Here is a 24,757-nt window from a genome sequence, read left to right on the forward strand (position 1 = left end):
GTTTTAAGACCGGTTTAATGACGGTTAGAATAACATTAATTTCACAGCAAAAACAAAACTGAAAAGTGGGGAAATAAACAGTCCTGTAAGAAGATAGGCCTGTATAAGTGGGTTGATTTCCTGCTAGGAAACTATTACACCAAGCACAACATTTGTAAGACCTCTGGAAGCATAATTATTTCTTAGCCCCTCTCTCTGAGTCCTAGGTATCTAGTCGAGCCTCTACATATTCTTGGCTGCCTCACACACACACACTCACCGTCGTGTAGTCTTTTGGCCTCTCTCTGTAAGGCCATGCCGGATGCGAAGGCCTCTATACATCCTCGGCTGCCACACATACACTCCGGGCCGTCGAATGAAACCACGATGTGACCCAGCTCGGCGGCGCAGAAGGTGCTGCCGTGGACCAGCTCGTTGTGCTGGATGATCCCTCCTCCGATACCTACACACACAGTCAGGAATGTTAGCAAACACAGATCGCCTTGACAAAATTGCATTAATTACAGAAACTAAGCAGATTAATCAATTACTTTCAATTAATTATTTTTAAATTTCTCATCTCCAAAATCTTTAAAATATAAATTTAGCTGGATGATTTGGTTCCATTTATAGACTGGGATTTTAATAGCTGTTGAATAGCGATTTCATCATCTACAACCATGATTAAGCATCACCTCAAGTTATATTAATCATCTTAGAATCTCGGAAAGCAAAAAGATGCACTTCTCCATTAAAAACATGTCTGAGTAATCCAATAAATAATCATTTGTTTTTTTCAAAAATATCTAATCTGATTACAGTAACAGAATTACCATATTTGTAATCAGATTACAGTAATTTCATTACAAGCAATTTGTTACTCTCCAACCCTGCCTACACAAAGGGAGGTAACCAACAGCAGTACAAGAGAAAAAAAGAACAAGTGCTCAAATGGAATTGGAGAACAGGAAAATAGGAGTGCTCAGTGTCTCAAAAAAAAAAAAAAAACACTTCTCGTAAAATAGAAATAACATCTGTGCACCCCGCCTCCTCACCTGTTCCGGTGATGATGGTGACGAAGTTCTCCACTCCCTTGCCGTGTCCGAACTTCCTCTCGGCGAGCGCGGCGCAGTTTCCGTCGTTGTCCACCCAGACGGGCAGGTGCAGGGCGTCGGAGATGGGCGTCCTCAGGTCCACCGAGGACCACTCCTGGATCAGCTTGGTGGAGTGGAGCACCACGCCTTCCTGGGGGTTGACGCGCCCGCCCGTGGACACGCCTGAGACGGAGGCGAGAGATTTCGGAGGAGCAATAAGAAACGGGATTTTAAGACAGAGAGTTACCGAGAGAGAGACTATATGTGTGTGTGTGTGTGTGTGTGTGTGTCTACGTACCAACTCCCAGTATCCTACAGTTGAGGCGGACAGCGTCCAGCATGGCTTCTTTACACATCTGTAGTATAAGCTGGATCCTGGCCTCGTAGGTCTTTGGATTGGGCTGCGTGTACTTCTTCACTATCTTACCCTGGACAGCGGAGGGAGGGAGAGGAAGAGAGAGAGAGAGGGGAAAGTGGTGGAGGAGAAAGAACGCAAGTAAATAAAAAGAAAAGGAGAGCTTACAACAAATCAATACGGGCGTGTAAAGCTTGACTGCATTTCATCATTGCATCCTAAAAAAGGAAATTAAGAAGATAAATTCAATTGGAGTAAAAGCAATATTTTTCCAATGTGAAACCAATTATTCAAAGTAGTGAACTGCCATGGTAGATTAACGCAGAACTGAGGAGCAAGTAGAATTACAATGAAGACATTTGTTGAGGGTTATGGGTGCCATGCAAATCATTTCTCGACAGGCAAATGATGGTGCTGGTCTATCCGTTCTCATTCTCCGGACAAAGACTCTAGATGTCATTCAAACCATCATGGTCGCGCAGTCAGACCACCAAAGTGCTCACTTTGCTTTGATTTATTGCAACAACAATCGGTTATTCCATAACGATATTGACAGCAAAGGAGTTCATTGGTTGACAAATTAAAAGCTGAGGTCATGATATTTAAAAATTGGCAACATTTTGAGGCAGTATAGATTGAGTACTTTTACCCATAACTACAACTCTCTTTATTAGGGATGAGACCATGTATCAAAATTCAATATATTGCAATACAAAAATGTGACAATAAGCATCGTGGGACAGAAAAATGAATTGTGATATTAGCTACATTTTATTCTGCTGTAGTAATCACAAATGAGACGGCTTGACCATCACAATTTCACAAGCTCTCCATCCAAATTATATTATTGTCACTTTGTAATGACATTTTTAAATTGTTGGTTACATTCTAGCAGCCAATGCCATTGCTAGAGAGTTTTGTGGCTAGGAAAAAATGTACGTGTCTGTTCCCCACTAGCATGTTTTTCCAGTTTAGCCCTGCCTGTTCCTGTATATCAACACTGCCTTCAAAAGTTGCAAATTTCCCATGACCCTATGGTTTTTCTCTCTGTGTGCTTGATTGATAGCGAGGTACCTGAGTACAGCTTTGCATCTCATCTGGCAAACCAGCAACCAGGGAGCTAGGTGCCTAGCCAGCAAAAAACCCAGTCAGACTATGTTGGAACTAATTCTGACCATGCATGACAGGGTTATGCCCCCTTTCCACCTGGCGTTAACATGGGTCTCATATCTGGATTGGGTCTAGATATGATTTAGATGGATTACGTTTACACCTGACATTAAAATATGTCTCAAGTATACACACTGAAATCAAATTTGTCTTTCCCTTGTCACAACACACGTTTACGTCCTTTAAAACTGACAGTAACTACCTGTTGCTTGTTCCACATCTGTGAGTATTTTGATGAGTATGTTATGCCTGGCTGGTGGATTTTATGAGTTTTTACTCTATCCGAATACAGTCTGATCACCCATGTTAATGCCAGATGTAAGAGGGTCCATCAGGTGCCATATGAGCCATAATTCAAACTCGACCTCACATAAGCTTGGTCGGCATACTGTATATCAGAAGACATATTGAAAGACATACTGAATGAGCATTGTGTTGGCCTCATGCCCAACACACTTTAAAAGAGTTTTAAACTTTAATCAAGCTCAAATTCTGAGGTGGAATATGCCAATGAGAAGGTTTATAGCGTTTTAACAGCCTAAAGTCGATCAGAAATCCAAGTGAAAAGTGTATTGGACACTCAAAAGCTCAGTCAAAAATCTTGAACTGATGTGTCTGTCCATGTGAGAGTCTATGCTGCCTACCCTCATGCAGACGATAGCCACTCTGAGGTTGGTCCCTCCCAAGTCGACGGCCAGAGCGCTCTGTGTCTCCAGGATGTGATCGATGTCCTGGGAGATGTGGTCTTTCACCGGGGGGAAGCAGAAGGTCTTCTGGAGGGGCTTGTCCAGGTCGATGGTCCGCAAAAACTTGAGGATGCGAGGCACCGCACTGCCATCACCGTAGATCTTAGAGCTGGCGGGAAACATGCACACGTGTTGGGACTACGTAAGACCGTGTTCACACTATTCCAACCACTCAACGTTTTAGGGGAGACCACATGACGCGGACTAGGGATGCCGCGATCGATCGGCCAGCAATCGGAATCGGCCGATATTCAGTATAAATATGAGATCGGAGAATTACGATAATGCTTTATAGTCGCCGATTGCAAAAACCGATCGATGACGCAAAACACGTGAGCCATGTGCGTTTGTTTACATAATGGTCTGCACTCCTCAGGCCGGGCCGGGCCACTCTCGTGGTCAGAAGCCTAACGTCTTTTTTTTATTTTTTATAATTGGGGTGGGGAGTAAGCTATTTGGTGTGATAATCAGAATGTTATATGTATTATAACATTGTAACCTTAAACCTTATGTATCAATCACTGTGATCGATACATATTCACATCTCAGTCAGCGGCGGCACAGCGTCTCCTCCTCTCCTCTGGCGCCGTGCGCACGCAGGCAGGTTGATAACCATGGATCCCGTGCATAAATCTGAACAGATTTCTGTCATTCAAATTTCTCTGTAATCCGCAAAGTCTGATTGTTAATTCCTTGTGTCAATTATGTTTTTATCACCAGTCAATCAAAGGTTACGATTTGAAATGTAAGTGTCGGGTTTTCGCTGCCTACGGCACCACTCGCTTTGCGAGTCTTTTGCGAGGAAGTAGCCTATAGGCTATTCAGTAAGATCCCACACGTAATTCTGAACAGATTTTTGTCATTCAAACAACTCGGAATTAGTTTAGCTACTTATAAACAGCCAACTTACTAAGAAAATTTCGGTTTTAAACCGGGCTCGGGCCCATAAATGCAGCCAATGGGACGGGCCCGTGCCGGGCTCAGACAGAACGTGCACGGGCTCAGGTAGGGTCGGGCTTGTGTTTTTGGGTCCGATCTAAGGTCTGGTCGAGACCCTAACAGCGGAGAGGCAACTGAAAAGTCTCATTTCTCTCCCTCTTAAGAACATTCACTTAGGCTATACAAAAACAAAGACTGAAACGGATATATATCTTCGGAGGGTGTCTCCATTTATTTAACGACTCAACAACACAGGCAAGTGGCAACAGTCTGAGTCTTGTGCTTCGGTTTCACTAAATCATGTTGCTACCTAGAACGCACATGGTTTTGTTTACATAATGATCAAGTAAATATTGAGGTAGAAAAAAAGAAAATGTGGATACTTTTTAACCAGGACTCAATTTGATGGATGAAATGTATGTAAAATGGAAACTGTTAGACCTATAATACTGCTATACCAGCTGCTATAACAAAACAAAAAAACTATCGGTATGGCCAATCGGTATCGGCAGATATGGCTCATAGACGATCGGCGGCAAAAAACGTTATCGGGGCATCCCTAACGCGGACCACATATATTGTGAGCCGACCAATCACAAAAAAAAAAAAAAGAGGAGGCGGGGTTTCACGCTACGCAAGCTGCTCGATTTGCTCCTCTGTCTCCATGGCCAAAGCCACAGTCTTCTCTTTGCCTCGCTCAAACAAAATACACAATAACCCAAACCAGTGGTACATGCAACATACAAGCATGTATTTATGTCTTATTTTATGATGTAAACAAAACATTGTTTTCACTACCTGAATAGACACTGTTGGATGGAAGCAAAGTGCGACCTGCTTCATTATATTGTCGGCACAAAATACAGTTGAGGAAGCAAAAAATAAATAAATAAATAAATAAAGAGAATAGTGTAAACACGCCAAAACGGCTCTAATTTTATTCCCTAATCTTTTACCATAACCACTAAATGTCTAACCCTAAACCATATCAATTGAAATCCTTTGTGAGGACCTGCAAAAATGTTCTCACAAATCATTTGCTGGTATTTGTAATATACTTGTAAAGACTCCTGGACTTTACCCTACAATACTATACCAGACCAAGTGTGAGATATCAATTAGCATCATGATAACACACCAAAGAATTGTGAAAAGTGGTTTGGAGCAGTCTTAAGTACTAAAGTAGGTTAATGGGACAAACTGGTGAGCTAGCCAGCTAAGTCTGCCTTCACCAAATTGTTGAATAATGAGTGCATTTTTTTAATGCTATCAACACATGGTGCTGTCTTGCGTGGACCATGAATTTTGATATTAATGATACTATCAACAATACAATACTTGAGATTCTTTGGTATCACAGCTATTGTAGAGATTGATATTGCAGTTCTTGGGTAGTACTGTATGTAACCTATACTTACACATATAAACAAGCAAGGTAGAAACAGGCATCTTAAAAGGTGCTAACATCAATATAACATTGTCAAATCAACTGTGATACCTTGGTGTAATGACTGTAAACAAATGAGACCATGGTCGAGGTTGGCAGCCTCTATCTCACGCCAGTGGTATTGTTAGTGCTAGTCCTTCTTAATTAAGACCACATTTCCCATCAACCTTTTTACTTCCTGTTGCGAAGACGGTCTTTGCGTCTTCAATCAAAGGTTTTCTCTTTGTCTTTACTGAAGAGGATAAACATGTTGGAAGTGATTTTTCCATCAGCCTTTCACTCCTTCCATCATCTGCCATTACCAGAAACTCTGAAAGCTTTACCTCCGTTTGCTCTGGAAGAACAGGGCCCTCTTCCTGTTTTGTGCCGTAAAGCGATCTCCCTTTGTGTTGTAAATGAATTCAGGATTTCCAGCCAAATCCGACCCAGTGGCACACAATGTGGCGTAAAGTTCTGCTCGGCCATGCTCTCGTTTGTTTATGGTAATTATACAAATGTCTCAAAATCAAAGTGATGAATGATTTATTGGTGTTAAAATGCTACACATAGCACCTTTAGCAAAAACTGAAAGAGAAGGCAGAAGAACATATAGGGAGAGACAGAAATAGGAAGGGAATAGAGAGGATGTTGTGGGGGAGGATGTTTTCCCTGTTACCACCGTGATTCTGACCCGGATAATGGGCTAGAAAATGGATGGAAGGATGGATGGATGGAGAAACAGAGGAGGACAAAGACAGATCGAGAGACAGATTGGTCTTACCAGGGGTATCTCTTTCCAAACTGCAGCTTCAGAGCATGGTGGATCTTATTCTGAGTGTCAGCATCTCTCACATGGAGAACGTTCTCACCTGGCAGAGAGGTAGATGTCGTCAGCACGATACCCAGACACACAAGCAGAGGCAGGACATTCAACAAGGGGATAATGGAGGTCTGTTTTTTTTGTATTGCTTCTATGAAACAATGAATCTTCACACCTTAGCAGTACATTTTCCCACAACTCCCACAATCCTCTTACGTTCAGAAAGAACTACCGTAAATCCTCTAATAGTGGCCTGTAGTCAATTAAAAGCCGGGTCTCCGATAATGGCCGGGGGCGTGGTCGACACGAACAAATAAAGGCCGGCCTCAAATACAGGCCAGGGGAAAAAACAAAGGAAACAAGACTAGGTCAAAACCTAGTATATGGCTGGACCGTGTCCGTCTCCTCCCTCCGCCGCTGTCCTCTCCACCGCGCCCACGGCCCGCATCGATCCTCCCGATCCAAGCCCCGGACGCCCGGTGACGCATCGGCGTCGGGAGCCCCGCCGAAATCTCGGCCGGATCACCGGGAACACATCGGAGCCCAGGTTCAGTTAGCTTCAGTTAGCTTCAGCTTACATGCAAACAACGGTGGATACCGGTAAACTCCTGGTGCCTGTTTGTAACTGTAGTTTGTAGTAACGTACAAGTGCCACAAGACAGCTCGGTCGGCGGAAGTCTCTGGAGCGTGCCGTCGTCGATTACCGTAATTATCGTAATGCATTGCAGTAACAAAAAAACATCTACCTAACGAACCCCAACAGAAGCAGATCAGAAAACAAAAAGGCTTCGTACTAAAATATGAGCAAATATACTTATCAAACAGAGGGAATTAGAAATAAAGGCCTGTCTCTAATATAAGCCTGCTTCCAATAAAGGCCTGGTACCCTCTGCAGTTGAGGTAAATAAAGGCCTGGGCCAATATTAGAGGATTTACGGTAAATGTCTTCGCCACCGATAGATAGAAACAGAGACAGGACTTCCAACCCAGAAGCGTGGGGAAGAGAAGGAGCATTTTAGCAGTTTAAGTGGTTTTCAATGGTTATGCATTAGTTTCTCAAAAATAACAAAATATATGAAGACCAGGCAAAGATGTTGAACGTATTGTGAGAATACAGAAAAAGTTAGGGCAGTTTCAGTAGGAAGAGACGGAAAAAACTAAAACTTTTAACATTAGCGTCTTTATAGTGTTTGCCTTTCCTTTCTTTCTTCTGTTCTTCTATCCTGATTGTTGTCGCATGTGAGCGAAACATTGATTGTGTACTTGTGATAGCATCTCAGGAACATACTGTACTTAGCTGTCACCAGTGAATGCTGACCACAAAATATGAAGAACTACCCGTTTGTGATGACAAGCAGCTGTTAGGTTAGGTGCACCAGTGAAAGAAATATATACTGCCCAAGTAGAGCACCTAAAAGTGTAAATAATTCCTGCCATGTTTCTGCATAGCCACACCTTAATGTGTTTATCTGTAGTGATTCATCAGTGACTAGTAGTATCGCTCTCACTATCTCTAGGGCTGTATAATCGGGTGATCACGTTTATATGAAACAAGGACGATTATTTTCTATAATTGTTTGATTCCATAAACTGTCTCATAGTTTCAGTTTACTTTTTGTTTTCTCTTAAAGCCAAATGAATAAGCCCAAGTGTGTACCTGTCTTCCAAATTGTTTCACTACTACATTAACTCTCTGTTAATTAAAACTCTGTGCTCTGGTGAGAGATGAAACGTTATTAACGCAGCACACACTCTTTGAAATGTGCCGACACCAAATAGCCTATCCTTTCTGTGACCATATAACTGCAGTCTGTCATTCCTTAAAGGTGTGTTTGTCATTGGAGCAATAATAATTGGGCTTTTAAAAGGGAGTTTCCAAAATATTAAGGTAAGCCATGATTTTATTATCAATATTGTTATTTTATCTTAGTTGGTCAAATAGGCTGGGTGTAGTGGTTGCTGGTCCCGGCTGCAACAGGTCCTGGCGGAGCAGCGCTTCTGACACAATGATTCCATGATTAGGTATCGCATATTGCTTCTATGAAACAATTAATCTTCACACCTTAGCAGTACATTTTCCCACAATCCTCTTACGTTCAGAAAGAACTAAATGTCTTCGCCCACCGATAGATAGAAACAGAGACAGGACTTCCAACCCAGAAGCGTGGGGAAGGGAAGGAGCATTTTAGCAGTTTAAGTGGTTTTCAATGGTTATGCATTAGTTTCTCAAAAATAACAAATTATATGAAGACCAGGCAAAGATGTTGAACGTATTGTGAGAATACAGAAAAAGTTAGGGCAGTTTCAGTAGGAAGAGACGGAAAAACTAAAAATTTTAACATTAGCGTCTTTATAGTGTTTGCCTTTCCTTTCTTTCTTCTGTTCTTCTATCCTGATTGTTGTCGCATGTGAGCGAAACATTGATTGTGTACTTGTGATAGCATCTCAGGTTAACATACTGTACTTAGCTGTCACCAGTGAATGCTGACCACAAAATATGAAGAACTACCCGTTTGTGACGACAAGCAGCTGTTACACGTGACTGGAAACGTTCCTTCCTGGCTGTTCTGAATTATTAATGCTGAAACTTTTGCTGCTAGCTCTTGATGACAATAGCCAAGTATGCCTATTGTGACTTTCAAGTAGAGAAACAAACATGAAATGATTATTTAATTTAGGTGCACCAGTGAAAGAAATATATACTGCCCAAGTAGAGCACCTAAAAGTGTAAATAATTCCTGCCATGTTTCTGCATAGCCACACCTTAATGTGTTTATCTGTAGTAATTCATCAGTGACTAGTAGTATCGCTCTCACTATCTCTAGGGCTGTATAATCGGGTGATCACGTTTATATGAAACAAGGACGATTATTTTCTATAATTGTTTGAATCCATAAACTGTCTCATAGTTTCAGTTTACTTTTTGTTTTCTCTCAAAGCCAAATTAATAAACCCAACTGTGTACCTGTCTTCCACATTGTTTCACTACTCTAACAAGCTGTTAATTAAAACTCTGTGCTCTGGTGAGAGATGAAACGTTATTAACGCAGCACACACTCTTTGAAATGTGCCGACACCAAATAGCCTATCCTTTCTGTGACCATATAACTGCTAGGGATGCACCAATACCGATACTGGTATCGGTGATACCGGGCTAAAATGGAATATCGGTATCGGAGATTTTACCCAAGACTAAAATCTCATACCAAAAGCCATGAGTAACATGTAAGAAATAAAAGCAAACTGTCTTGATTTTATGCATTTGTGGCACATAGAAGCCTGTATTTCTCAAACAGTGGGAAAAACAAGGATTTTATCTCAATAATTTTGTCCATTGACCCCAAACTAAGGGAGTAAGCCTGCACTGTTCAGTAAAAGTAATGGATCAGATCGGTACTCCGTATCGGCCGATACTTAAACTTTCATACTCGTAATCGATATCGGCATTGAAAAAGTGGTATCGGTGCATCCCTAATAACTGCAGTCTGTCATTCCTTAAAGGTGTGTTTTTCATTGGAGCAATAAAAAGCGTTTAAAAGGGAGTTTGCAAAATATTAAGGTAAGCCATGAATTTAATATCAATATTGTTATTTTGTCTTAGTTGGTCAAATAGGCTGGGTGTAGTAGTTGCTGGTCCTGGTTGCAACAGGTCCTGGAGGAGCAGCGCTTCTGACACAATGATTCTATGATTAGTTATCACATATAAAAATCCAACTTGTTTTAAGTTGACGCTGCCTCTTGTTTTTCCTGCCTGTTTACTCTAGGGGAGCGGCTACCTGTACTCCAATTGTTTGGTTGACAAGGATTGCTGAATGAGGACACCTGTTTCACCTTTGTCTTTCCTTTATGTAGTGTGATGGCCCCGGGCCATCTGCCCTCCCAGCTGTCTCTCTTTGCATTTCCTGCCCAGCTTTCCCTCCCCCATTACGTAGATGGCCATCACCTGGGATGGAGGTTATAAAGGGCGGATGTCTCGCCCATTCTCGCTCTCCCTCTCCCGCTCCCCGCCAGGTATCTTTTGTTTGTTGGCTTTTTATTTTCTTGCACGCAGCAACACCCCTACACCATACATGCTGACTATTGCATCCACCACCAGCTCGACACGCTGATACTTCCTACACATCCCATTTGTCTTGTTTGCTTTGTATTACAATAAAAATTTGGTTAATCATACCTTTTACCGTGTGGATCACAACAGTAGTGTCTTACCATACTCCCAGAAGAAGGCAAGACGCCGAAACGCGCTGGAGCTAGATTTTAATCATGTTCAGTATTTAGAACTTGCCAATGTAATAAAGCTATTTTAATTTTTTTCACCTCACCCTAACCCTAAAAATCCATAATAGCCTAATCCTTAGAGTTATTCTCAATATAACATTTGTCTTTGATTTAATTCCCAACAATAGTTAATTAAGCTTTATAAGCCTATCAGGGCTTCATGTGTATCCGATCAGTCCATCTATCTCCTCGTCCGTGTGTCTACCTACCTGTCTCTCTGCCCGTCTGTCTGGTTCCCAGGTTGATGACTGGCGTGCCGAAGGCCCCGGCCTCCCGTACTCCGCAGCTGCTGTTTCCGATCATGCAGCCGGCGTGGCACACCAGCTGGATGAACTGCTCGAAGGGAACGTGCTTCACCGCCCGGAAGTTGGGGTGCCGCTCGATGCCCTTTTTCCGCATCACGCGCACCATCTCCTTACTTCCTGTTTACGTGGGAAGGGGCGGGTCGAGAGATGGAGAGGTCAAAAACATGAGAGAATTTTCTGGAAACAACAGTCAATATCTTGAAACAAGGCAAATCACTCCACTAGTAAGAATAAAATGACACTTTATTCAAGGAGATTATTGAAACAAGTTGATTTCCATTCAAAACAGATAAAATGATCTCACCACATTGGTAGATTTTTTCACTTCTCAGAAAAAAAAAGAAGACTTCCTAAACTATGCCATGTTAAGATAGATATTTTTTGCAGTCTAGATTTAAACAGGAATCCCTCCAACGGATTAACACATTTCAATTCCATTAGCCTCCCTTCGTGCCAAAATGGTGCAACTTGGTTTCCTTGTGGCACAATATTATTATTATTACTATTATTATGGTTATTGTTGCCTAAATCATGTGATCCTAGTTCCACTTTCTGGAGACAGTCACACTGAGAAGAATATAAAGAGAAAAAAAGAAAAGAAAAGCAACTGAGGTGTCACTAACCGGCGTCAATGTTAGGGAAGAGGATGAGAGTCTTCTTGTTGAAGGAGAGCAGGGCGTCCAGCATTAGCCCATAGATCTTAATGGAGTTCTGGATGTCGGTGGTGACCGGGTGCTGCAGAGCCACTATGTAGTCACGCTCCTGCACCTTGTCACCTGCAAGATAAGGCGGTACACACCACATAGAAACACACACACACACACACATTAGGCCATAGATCTTAATGGATTTTTATTTGATGTCTTCATGCTGCTGTACCTTGTCACCTTATAGAAGTAGACAAGCACAGCATTTACACCCTCCGTTTCACTCAACACTGCAATAACACTCTTTTTCTAGCATACACACACACACTTCCTCCCTGTCTCCGTTTCCCCACTTACCTATCCAGGACTTGATAATGTCCATGTAGTCCTCTCTGTGGTGCGCTGACAGCAGCTTATCGTAGGAGGGGCAGCCGGCCAGGAGGATGCGAGAGTGGTCCTCGCACATGGCGATGAGGTGCTGCTCGGCGCTGCGCGTGCAACAGGCGTGGTAGTGGGCCAGTTTACTGATGGCGTGGCGGATGGAGTCGTCAATAGTTCCACTCACCTGGGGAAGTGGGGGGGGGTTATATTTATGTCATCAAGGTTTGGTAGGTGAATAGGTTTTTCTGATTGTGCTCTGAATTAGTTCCGCTCATATGGGAGAAAATTCTTTGTTAGTCTTGGGGGTCATGCATCAGACAGGTATGACATATCTTTCGGTCCGCTACTCTTCTCACTATGCTTCCCTTAGGTGATGTCAGCAGAGAGCATAATGTTAATTTCCATAGCTATGCTGATGACACACAACTCTACATCTGTGTTGAGCCCTCAGATGCATATGCTTTAAGTTCCTTGATCTCCTGCCTATTTGCAAGCAAGAACTTCCTGAAACTAAATGAAGATAAGACTGAAATACTTTGGCCAAGAGGGATATACTGTTCAGCAGACTTGGAAATTTGATTTAGATATCGCACCTATTTCAATATTGTAATGTCCTCACCTCTCCTCCCTCCAGGTGTAGGATCCTGATGTTCATCAGGGCGGCGGCGGTTGCTAGGGCCAGCGCGTCAAAGCGGTCGCCGTGGACAACCAGGATGTCGGGGCGGAGCCTCTGTAAGACGTCAGGGAGTTTGACCAGCGCCAGCCCGACGCTCTCCACCATGGCCGCCTCATCCTCCCCTCTCACTATGGTGTGGAGCTTGGAGCCGATGTCAAAGTCGTCCTGCTCGATCATACGAAAGGTGTTCCTGCATAGGGGGAAGTGGAAAAGAAAAACGAGAAGACGCAAAGAACAGAAAGAAGAAACAGGATATTATATATAGGAAAAGTCCTCTTCCCCTTCTCACTTTCAGCCAGTGTCAAAATCATTCCGCTCTATCTTACAGAAGGTGTTCCTAAGGAAGAAAAAAGAGTGGAAGAAAAAGCTAAGAAAAGAAGCAGAGCTCTGCAGAAAAAAGATTTGCTCCATCCTACAGAGAAGATATCCGGAATGCAGAGGGATAGGATCAATTTAAGAGACTATTAGAAATAATCTGATTGCAGACAAATTGCCGTTTGCAAGTTTTCCTTCAACTCGTCATGGCAAATTTAAAATCCACTACGTATATTGCCTGAACTGAATGTAAACTCAACCCAACCCTGACTTGACCAGCTGAGCACTAGATGTGATTTCAATGACATCACATTAGCTCTCACATAGCTCAGGATCTTTTTGGCTATGTATAGCCCAGTTTGAGACCAAGCAGTAAGTACATTATTACATATTTAAACAATGCATAAACAGCTGTAAATATAAATATATAAATAAGTATGCACCAGAGAAGTCCACATATACTAAGCTAAAACGTAGGCGTCTACTAAACTTTAATTTTCAAACCCTACCCTGCCTAATGCCTAATTATAGCCTTATAATTCTGTGAAAGAGCAGTTAAGGGAGTGGTAACTGGCATCGCCAACCTAAAATTACCACCCTTGATCAGTCTCTCCTTCAACAATGACACACAAGTAATCCATAAAAAATGCAGCAGTGCATCTACCTGCTATACAGGCTGAGGCGGGTGAATGTCAGGGTGAACACGTTCGTACACATGTGACAACAGAGTATTTTCACTTCCTCTGCCGATGATTTAGGTTTTATGGGAGAGGCTCTGCATTAACCACTCTTATTCATTTTTTAGAAGGCTCCCAGTTGATCTTACCCGTAGTCGTCGATGAGATGTGAACCGAGCACCACCACCTCCAGCTCAAACTCGTCAGGGTGGGATTTGATCCCGAACATGATGGGGGCCAGTTTGGAGTAGTCCGCTCTGTTGCAGGTCGCCACACACACCCTCAGCCTCCTCTTAGACTGCGCCAGCTGGAGGTAATTATCACACGCATACACTAATAACGTGAATTTGACTTTAATACACATAGACATGCAGCACTCTCCACTAGATGCCTGATGTGCACAATTGTGCCTGCTTCAATTTAACTTGGAATCAACCCCTAAGGCTACAAGGAGCTAATTCGCTACTGGGGTCACCAAGAGGTCAGCACTTTTCTGGACTTTCTATACTTGTTGGACAAGATCGTAAAATCAGTACGCATACATGCTTCAGATTCAGAAATTAGCTATTGATGTAGACTGAGCATACAAAACCGTAGGACCGCTTCCTCTTTCCATGAAATTAACAGACCAGGTGAATCCAGGTCAAAGATATGACGCCTTACTGATTTCACCTATTGAACTAGTGCAGGTGAAACTACTAGTGCAGGTGAGATGTAGATGAAGGCCAGGGGGCAGGTTAAAGTAGGTTTTTTACAGGCTTGAGGCAATGGAGGTATTGCGCAAGAGGGTGCAATTCAATGTCAATTACGTGGTCTTAATATTGGTCCTAAAATACTTTGGAAACCGTCTCTACACAACCATGTCAATGTGATGCTTCATGTGTGTATACATGCTTCTTAACAACCAACTGCTGATATAACATTCCTTTGACACCCTTACACACACACACACACACACACACACACACACACACACACACACACACACAGAAAGTCATACCTGCTGTTGCTCTTCCATCATTCCCCTCTCCATCTTTTCTCTGCTCCTCTGCATTCTCAGGTAGTACAGCTCCTACAAACAGACGAAGGGAGAAACAAAGGCAAGAGAGCAGGGGAGAGATAGTTAAGGCTTTGGGAAGCATATTGATATCCATCAACCAGAGCACACACACACACACACACACACAGAAGTCATAGCCTACTTACTTGGGCTTCCCTATTATGCAGACACTGAAAACAAAAAAACACTAAGCTACAAAAAATATGTCTTTATGTCACATACATAAGACACGTTATGCAGACACACTTTCCCTTCAGCAGTTAACGTGGAACGTGGAACTGTGCATAGCATGGCAGGGCAAAGTCACAGCTCTCACAAAGCCTTTCTCCAAATTCATTGGCTGTTCAGACCTAAATGGGCACGGCTATGTCCACAAGCACTTATATGACAGAGTGCATTAAACTAATCCCCACCCAAATCTGTGGTGAAGCCTGACACCTAATGGTGAAAAGTAGGGTACTGCACTGGCCAAATGCTATTGGCTGGTCTTTGTGCCAGGTGATGTCTCCTTCTATAGAGTACAACAGGTGGTGACATCACCTGGCACAAAGACACTCTTTAAATGACACTGACAGCGTTCAGGCTCATTCCTTTGCATTCTGGGAGTAGAGAAGGAGGGGTCATTAATGTCACAGGAGGATGTAAAATGATGTAACACTGCATGACTAGGTTGGAAAGCATCCATGACCAAAACATTTTCTTCTTTCCTGGTTTGTTAATGTTGCTAAACCAGTCTGTTTCCATTACAGTTGGGCTGAAAACCAACAGGGAATTCAACAAATGTGTGAAACATGTTGTAAAATACATGTTGATAAATCACATTACAGTGACCCATTTGTAAAATGCCCTCACATTCTCTGATTTCCCCAGACACCTTATCAAATTCCTCGACTCTCAGTGGCAGACCTGAAAAACCGGGCTCTTGTGACATCCTGTGGCTACATCTTGATCAGACATTCTACTCAGTCTTCAACAGTCTACTTTAAAGCGGGCAATAACCATTATGGAACAATGTAGATGGACATTCCCCAATATGGCATCAAACTAAACTACCCCCCTTGTTTCCAACTCTTCCTATTTTTTGCATGTTAGGCTATATTCTAAAAATTATTTTGGCATGGGCGAAAACTTAAATGGCTGGTAAATGTGAAACCAGCAGCCGCTGCGGATGAAGTCATTGGAGTCGTGCCCTGTCCGCCTGCATGGTATCAAACAGATCCACCCCCCTTGTTCCCTGCTATGTTGATCAAGGCCTAGAGTCAATATTGGCCCGAAGTGACCGAGGTCTTCCACGCAGATGTGTTGTTCCTCCGTTCTAGGACGGACTGTGTCATCGACTAAGATGTGTTTTCAAAAACACAGGCGGAGCAACTGCAACTGTGGAAACAGCAGTGAGCCGCAGACATCGGTACAAACAGTTGGACCAGATTGTACCACGGGTCCTACAGTGCATGACCATTCAACAATTAAGAACTATTGGAAGTACAGATTCTGCACAATGCATAGGTAGAGGCAGAGGGGAAAGAAATCGTTAAAGTATGTTCCCCGTTAACACGTTAATGCTAAAATTAATGTTTTTTGTGTTTTCCTACTGAGGCTGTCATAACTTTTCCTGTATTAGTAATTAATACAGTAAATACAACATCTTTGTCTTTTTGTTTCCAGGTTGAACTGCGCTCCTTTTCTATGTGGCAATGATTATTAGTTCTATCTGAACACGAGAAGAGGGTTATGGGAGGTCAAAATTCACAGCTAGGGTGTGAAGATTAATAATTTACAGAAACACAACCTTTTCTTCATTATATTTATTAGATGCTGCCCAATAAAGAACAGACAGGGTTTGAAGAAACCGCTTTTCTCCAGTGTTGTAAACTATGATGAAGTTTGATGTGCACAGGTCTAGAGGACTGAAGTGTCTCACCCTGACTTGACTGACCCTGATTTACCACCGTGGTAAAATTATAACTACAACATTGCCATTGTGAATCAACACTCTAAGTTGGCATAAAATTGCCACTTACTTCGCAACATCCATGTGAGGGACTGTGCTATGACCTGTCCACCTTAGATGACTTCCACATATCTGCAAGTTGCATTTATTTTCCCAGCACAAGTACAGGATTTAGCCACAGCATTCCTTCTTCTGTAATGTGGCCTAATGCCAGCATTTTTCCTTCCTACTTCACTCTCAGCCAGCTCAGCCCAGTTTTTTTTCTGACGACCTAACAAACCATTTGAATCTTAAAAATGTTATACAAAATATTTAGCATCTAAATGAGCCCCATTAATGCCCTTGGATATAGCTCTGGAATGGGTTTAAGTACCTCCTGGAAGATTGTTGTGTGCTCTATGAGAGTCTGCTGAACAAGCTGAACTCACTTCACTAGTGACGCTGCCAACTTATAGGAGTGTTAGCAATAGAAATAGCATTTTTTCACTGAAACATTCCAACTTCCACTGACAAAGACCTGAAACCATTACTTTTACTGAATAGAATACAGTTAAACTATTAGCTTGAGATTGGTGGGCAAATATGACAGATAAAATCCATTTAGATAAACCTACATCATAAAGGAAACTTGAAACCTGCAACTTATTAACAGGGTTCCCACTAGGGCTGATATGATTCCTCAAGCTATTCATGGTACTCAATTCCTAACAAATGACAGTCTGTTTGATGGTGGATGGATAAAAATCCTGATCTTATGTTTACTTGCCAACCGAAGGTGCATTGGATGGTACCTATTGGGAAGCCCCAAGATTAATTTCAAATGGGGCTGTGGTGATCATGAAATGATGATGGCCTTTTCCTCCCAAGGAGAATGAGAGTACATGAAATAACAAATAAATAGATCACAACATTAAAAATAAACAATGTGCTGGTCGGTGAAGTTGTATGTGGCTTTGCAATGACATAATGTCACACCAAGGGAAAAGAGTATATAATAATAGGAAATAGGCTAGCCATTATCAATGTGATGTGTTTAATGTCAAATATGTACAGGCCTACATACATATGAGCTCAGTCCATTACATCTTTCTTGCAGTTTTAAAAAGCGGCTTTATCCACACACTCATCCGTCTTCTTATTCCTCCAATCCACAGTCAACACACACTCTCACAGGATTTCTCTGAAGCGGCTCCTTGGCATAGTTTGTCTGAAAAGTCTGGTCCAACTTTTTCTGGCCAGTAGCTGTTGACGTTTTACTGCATGGGCTATACTGCATGGAAATACTGAAGCACAGTGAATGCTTTCAGTTCATCTATAGACATATCCAAATTTTCATGTCCGGCAACTCTGTGTGCGTCATCGCACTATTGTTCTAAAAGTATGTGGATGTGAGTAATCAAGTTACTTTCCATGGAATTGATCTCAACATCCAGCTATGTCAGCCCACGGCCTTTCTAGTGCTAAAACATCATCTAGCCTCTCCAGACCTTTCCCTGCACAGAGATCCAGGCTATTTAACAGGCAGCGTGATCTGAAACTAAGAAATGACCTAGTGGACGGCAGGATATTTTTTGGGGAATATGTCATTACCATAACAGATTCAAATTCCATGACTTTTTCAGGCTTTCTATGACTATAAGTACCCTGTATTAATGATATTGAAAAGGAGGATTCGCCTACCACCTTGGATCAAGGAGGCTATTGTGTAGCCTGTTGACACCTGCACATCCTTGTATGAACTATGAACTGGGTGGATCAATACTGAATCCAAGCAACACTGCATGCAAGGAACACTGACGGCCTTTCAAATCGAGAAGCTGCACGCATGCTTGTTATTATTGGCACATTGTCACACTGCTGCTGTTTGCATTTAAATGAATCACCAACCCATTATTGACGAAGCTTAGAATACGGGAAGCCTGGGTTGGTGGGCTTCTTTCGCCCACTGGTCACAGGAGCCAATTCAAACATTCTCCCACTGGACAATGGTTGTTAACGTACCAAACATGGGCGGTAGAAAGCCTGTAGAAAGCTACAGTCAAAATTTAGTGTAAATTTTAGCATGGTTCACATTTCTTCTCCCTGCTGATCTAGGCTCTGCTAGGAGTATTAGATAACTCTTACCATCTTTATTCAGTTTTCAAAGGGGTAAAAGGGAAACTTCATCTATCCTCCTTGATCTGAGCCTAACATAATGGTCCTATTGTTGGAGTTTACTGGAGACCAGAAACATAATATGCAGACACACAAAATATGCATTCTATGTAGTCATGATGTGTAAAACAGTAGATGGATACATATTCAATCTTGTCCTCCTTAAAGTTCATAGTGAGGTGTTTTATCACCTTTAAGTACATCACTTGACACCTTTTACGTATCGCTAGCAGCCAATGGAAAACTCTACATACACGGTTCATACATGGTTCACCAAGTAGCACTGAATTTCAATAGAATCTCAACAAAAAAATGTGTAAATCTTTTCTACAAATTCAAATTGAAGACACAGGTGTGTGAATATTTTCTGAGTGTAAATTCAAACATGTAAGTTCTCAGGTGTTTTGCTACAATACCCTGATATGTGTTCTGAACCCTGTGCAATGTACAAATGTCTTGGCCTAGACGGATGAAAAGAGACAGTGAAGATTTTAACCCTCATTCTAGCAGGCAATCGGACGAAGAATACAGTTATTTACAACCACAGCCTGGGGGAGCAGTTGCAGGGGGAGAGAGTGTTACACTGCCCAGGACCATCACAATGCAACCGCAGTCTTGTGCTGGAGCTGGTGGTGTTGAAGTGCCTTGCTAAAGGGCACATCAATGGTACAGCCAGATCAGCTGGGAAAATAACCCCCGATTTCCTCATGTGATCTGGAAATCTGAACCAACCTACCAGTCACATGATTTAGCCCTATGGTGCACTGACAGTTCAAACACACAGTTCCTCATCAGGTGTCTGGGTGTGCATCTTCAATAATCCCTTTCACAAAAATAATTACAGTTAGCAGCTGTGAAACTCCCTTACCATTGAATAGGTGGGATGGGTCATCATTAAGAGTTGTATTGTTTCATTGTTTTAGTGTTCCATAATGGTCTAAATGCTGTTTCAGAGGCTTTTCCACCCTGACGAGTATAATTCTGGGGGAAAGACTTGAAATATTTTGGCATGATAATGGTCAAATTTTGAGATATTGAATATCAACATAAAATATGCTTGTACTATGCATTTCATTGTTTTTCAACACTGACCTGTTTTTAAAAATATGACGAACAATAAATAATATTAGCTTTCAGTAACATAAGTCTATAAATATCAGTATCACCCTCAAGAACCCATATTAGTTAAATATGACTGTAACTGGTGGTGCTGACTTGCCTAGCCAGACTAACAAGATGCATGTTTTACACTGCCAAGCAAAGCCTAGCTCTGATTACAAGGCCACTCGACCATACTGAATGAATAAATGCCAACTTCAAAACAGGTTTGTCCAACATACCCTGAACATGTGATGTAGTAGGAATGAATTAAAACAACAAACCACATAAGGCCCATTCACACACACACACACACCCACGCAACCTTAAGCTTATCAAGCATCACAAGACAGCATCAGCAGCCGGCACAATGGTATGGGGGCAGGGAGGCATGCAGGAAGGAGAGGCAGGACAGAGACACAGACAGAGGGAGAGAGACACAGACAGAGGGAGAGAGACACAGACAGAGACAAAGAGAGGGAGGGGAAGGAAGATGAGACACACAGACAGAAAATAGGAAAAGGGTGAGGAAAATGAAAATGAAAAAAGCCATCTGACTCACATGAGGGTTTCTGCCCACAGACCCCGAATGCTTTTCCATCCCACACCTCTGAATTCTCGGCCAAATCCCTCTGTTCTCTTTTCCAATCCCTCTATCCTTCTATCTCTCGCTCTAGCCCAGCCGCATTAGGCAGCAGAGGCCTAGTCCATGCCAGCAAAGCGGCAGAAGAAAGGAGAAAGGAAGAGAGAGACAGAGAGGGAGGGCCACATAGAGCTGGGGGAGGGGCTGTGTGCATTTGCATTACAGCTCCTGATTGGCTGAGAGGGAGGGAGAGGAAGTGCAGCTTCCTGCCTGGCACGCAGCATCCCCGGCAGAAGAGGCTAGATGCCACACTACATCCAGCACAGGGCTAGATCACATAGGTGCAGAGCACACTGCGGCAGGAGAGCGGGCAGCAGGTGCATGCTGCTTGTGTGCTCTACCTCAATTTAACAAATACTGAAACTAAATGCAAACAAGTAGTTAAAGATACACTAGGCGAGTTTTTTAAGTAAAAATACAGCCGCAGTAGAGCGTCACATCCTCCATCATTGAGGTGTTGTAGATTCACATGATATGCCCACGGGAAGTGACAAATAAAAAAAAACTGTCTTCTAAACAGCAGTGACGTGCTGTGTGTGGTTACTGATGTCACATTACATGTTTACTGGGTCTTGAAATTCACATTTTTACCTCTACATTAGCTCTCGTTGCCATTTGGAACTGTGTGAAGTTTCCCAACTTTATTGTAGCTTTAATAAAAAGTATGCGCCAGGCTATTGTAATGAGACCTAAACCTCCAGCATTAATCATGCCTTATATGGCTGTAAATGAGGATGTGAATAAGCTCTTTCAATTGTTTTTTTAAAACCAGGTTTAGATGTGCAGCTTCTTCCATGGTTTCTGTGGCTGGCTAGTAACCCTGAGGCGGGGTTTATTGCCACATGAGATCCTTCACAGTTACGGACAGACCCATTTAGAGCTGCTGGGAACATATGGTGGTGATGTGAACAGCTTGACATTAGGAAGGAAATACTACAGACCATTTAGTAGGACTGGGACTTGAGCAGGGATCTAGTCTACAGTAAGGATGAGTGGGTGCACACTACAAGTAGGGTTAGACAGATATATCGGTTTGCCAATATAGCAGTTGGCCTTTTATTAAAAATTGTACATCGGCCAGTCAGTGTTGTCCACCTCTGATATGATGGAAATGATACAGTTTGATTGATTACATACTTATTGTGTAATTGATGGGATGGGAAGACCTTAAAGACGAGATGAAATGAAAAATGCCTTTTTAACCCTTTTAGATCACATCCCCGGTCATACTGTGCACCTATTTAACAATATATGCCAAAAGAAATACCAAAAATCTATTTCATTGTATTCTTATATCAAAATTCAATCATGTTTTCTTCCTGTAAAACAAAATATGCCGTGTGCTTACGTAAGCATGCCCGTAACTAATTTCAACCAATAATATCATGACATCCACCCATCAATCAATCTTCAACTTTTAGCGCACAGAGCTAAGAGGCTAAGATTCATTAGTTAGCTAGCTAGCAACAGCACGGTACTTCGGTGTGTCTTCGGGTGTTATGACACACCCACCTTTCAACGTTCAAATCAAATTCCTCCCAACGTTATGTCCCGCCTGTCTTTCCTGTTTCACTCGGAAATACGTCACGATACGGAAGGTAGATACTCTCCAAATGCCGTTTCATCTCGACTTTAACCTAAATTAATTCTAATGAAACATTTTGATTAAGATTTCTGACCAGATTCATGTCATTTCATTACAATCATGTCCAAATCATTGCTGGGTGGGTGGGGATTCCATGCCACTCCCCATCATGCCACTCGTTATTTGAGTGGCTTGGACTAGGCCTATGACTATTAGTAGTTTAGACTAGTCTAACATTAAGCCTTGGCCTTTATGGTGGCTCATTGTTTGGCTCTGGGTGAGGAAGTGTAACGCCTTCTACACATACAACGCACTGCCTTGTTGTTTGTTGTTATTTTCCCAACCATTTAACTTCCCTTCCCTTGGCTTCAACTTGCTCCAGTTCTCTCACTCACATACATGTTGAGGCACCATTTTGAAACAATGCATACAGAAAATTGTGTTAACAGTTACACTATTTTGTTCCCATTTCCTACTGTTGTGTTTCCCTTTTTTATTGCCTCAAAAAGGCGCTCATGTATCATCACCTCCTTTTTGTTAATCATCCTAGTTATTATGTCTCATGTCCACAAAACCCCACAAATGCTGTCCCGCATGCACACTCCTACATACACACACACACACACACACACACACACACACACACACACACAACCACCCACCAACCCTCGAACCCTCTGCTCCCTCCTGTATGAGGAGACTGTACCCTCTGTGTGCTTTCACCTCATTGGCCAGAACGACCTCAAGGCCCCCGTGACCCCGGATCGCTGAAGCTGATTGGACACAGCTGGGGTCAGGGGGTCAAATTATAACAAGGCCATTAAAAGCGATGCTGCCTACAGTAGTCTGCCACGTCGGAGTTTCACTGTGGTAGCTGCTCACTCTCTTTTACTAGGCTTCCCAGTGTATTTACGAAATCACTGCACACAGACCTACAAGCTTCTGCTTTTCCAAGACTTACCTAAAGAGTTTTCCAAGACACTTAATTTTTCTTAATCGTTTTCAAGTGTTTTCCCTGAATGGAAATTGGTCTTTAATTAGCTATCCTTGCTTCCTTTGTGTTAAATGTGTGTTTGAGTTTAGGAAAGGGGCTTAACATTATTACACATAGGCTATAATTAGTAGTAGAAGCATATTCTCTGTTATGGAGTGAATTTCACATTCTGCTTAACTCTCACTTCTTTTAATGTGTAGGGTCTAGATTTTTAAACTCTGGGTTGGGATACAAAATGGGTCTTGGGGCCACTTCAAAAGAGTGGCAATATGTTTTAATGAGTCTGGGTCTCAGGATTACAGACTTAATTTCTCATTTGGGTCTTCAGGGTGGAAAAGATTAAAAACCCTGTATGGAGAGAGGTAGAGGCCTATACTTATTAAATGGCATGATACAGTATGCCTTACTTTTTTTTTCCATCTATGGAAACTCGTTTATATAGCCCAGTCTCTAAACTTTGTTGCCATTTTCATCATTCTACCAAACAAACTATTTTTACAATAGAAAAGAGGCTCTAAAATGGTTGGTAATGATAGTATTCATTTTCTAAGCTAAGAACAAGTCAAGGTATATATAGCCTAAGGATACATGCCTTAGCCTTTGAAGTGTGAAGACTAACTCTTCCTGCTCTCTACGACCACCACTGTAAAACACAATGGAATGCTGAAAGTGCTGCCTTCAGGCCAGGATGTTTGCATTTACACTGAAGAGCAGTCGGGTACAGATAAGCAATGCTCATTTCTATTTGGTTGCTGCACAGATGGTCTTTTCTTTAGAGGGCTACACTGTCTGATTCCTTTACAGTCTTTCTTTATAATTGTTAATTCATTTGTGTATAATCTATCTACATTTGTATAGAGAGGTGGCAACAGCTAACTCATATGTTGTCGTGTAAATGTAGTCTAAGTGCCTAAGGACATTCAAGGCTGGATTAATGACAGATACATGCCTATATTTGACATGAGGGAATGGCAGTGTTGGCACCACTTCAACAAGCTCGCTGTGTGAATGAACTTGGACAGTTCACTGGCTTCAATGTTGACATAGTTGTGATATCCTGGTAAGTGCAGGACATACTGATAATACCAAGACCTAAAACTGGTCTCACAGTTTCAGTTCCACGTATTTTGACACAGCACAAGAGCAAACAAAGCAATGGACCATGGACAGTGTACGAAACCTGCGTCTCCATGGGCACCGATCTCACTAAAATATATAAATTAATGGTTTGTTTGCTTTCCAAAATGTGAGATCCAATTCTAAAGCTCTCCAAATAACATGCAGAGGAGGATTTCTCAAAAGGTCATGAAGGCATGGCTCTATGGCAACAATCCAACAACATAAAAAAGATTTCTTCCCTATTGTCTGTAAACACTGTCAGTGAAATGCTGCCATCTAATGCTCTTTATAAGGAAGAACTTCCAGAACCATTTTTGATAGTTTCTGGTTACTGGGTGGCCTATG

The 24,757-nt window shown here is 42.2% G+C and overlaps 1 protein-coding gene across 2 annotated transcripts in view; it reads right to left on the minus strand.

The window, feature by feature from the left end:
* Positions 1 to 24,757, minus strand: part of gne (glucosamine (UDP-N-acetyl)-2-epimerase/N-acetylmannosamine kinase) — a 30,250-nt gene that overhangs the window by 4,287 nt on the left and 1,206 nt on the right. Inside the window, exons 1-12 of one of the 2 annotated variants that reach the window (XM_071899159.2) lie at positions 20,634 to 20,771; positions 14,809 to 14,880; positions 13,958 to 14,115; positions 12,760 to 13,006; positions 12,117 to 12,324; positions 11,736 to 11,888; positions 11,017 to 11,229; positions 6,491 to 6,578; positions 3,243 to 3,453; positions 1,372 to 1,501; positions 1,035 to 1,256; positions 260 to 442 (exon numbers count right to left, since the gene is read on the minus strand). In XM_071899159.2, coding sequence (XP_071755260.2) covers positions 260 to 442; positions 1,035 to 1,256; positions 1,372 to 1,501; positions 3,243 to 3,453; positions 6,491 to 6,578; positions 11,017 to 11,229; positions 11,736 to 11,888; positions 12,117 to 12,324; positions 12,760 to 13,006; positions 13,958 to 14,115; positions 14,809 to 14,880; positions 20,634 to 20,672 — 1,924 coding nt within the window. In that variant the 5' untranslated portion in view covers positions 20,673 to 20,771. Of the gene's footprint in view, positions 1 to 259; positions 443 to 1,034; positions 1,257 to 1,371; positions 1,502 to 3,242; positions 3,454 to 6,490; positions 6,579 to 11,016; positions 11,230 to 11,735; positions 11,889 to 12,116; positions 12,325 to 12,759; positions 13,007 to 13,957; positions 14,116 to 14,808; positions 14,881 to 20,633; positions 20,772 to 24,757 lie in introns of those variants that run through there. The other variant, XM_071899160.2, reaches the window with a different exon arrangement.

Source organism: Centroberyx gerrardi, chromosome 3, assembly GCF_048128805.1.
Source record: "Centroberyx gerrardi isolate f3 chromosome 3, fCenGer3.hap1.cur.20231027, whole genome shotgun sequence".
NCBI classification, from domain to species: domain Eukaryota; kingdom Metazoa; phylum Chordata; class Actinopteri; order Beryciformes; family Berycidae; genus Centroberyx; species Centroberyx gerrardi.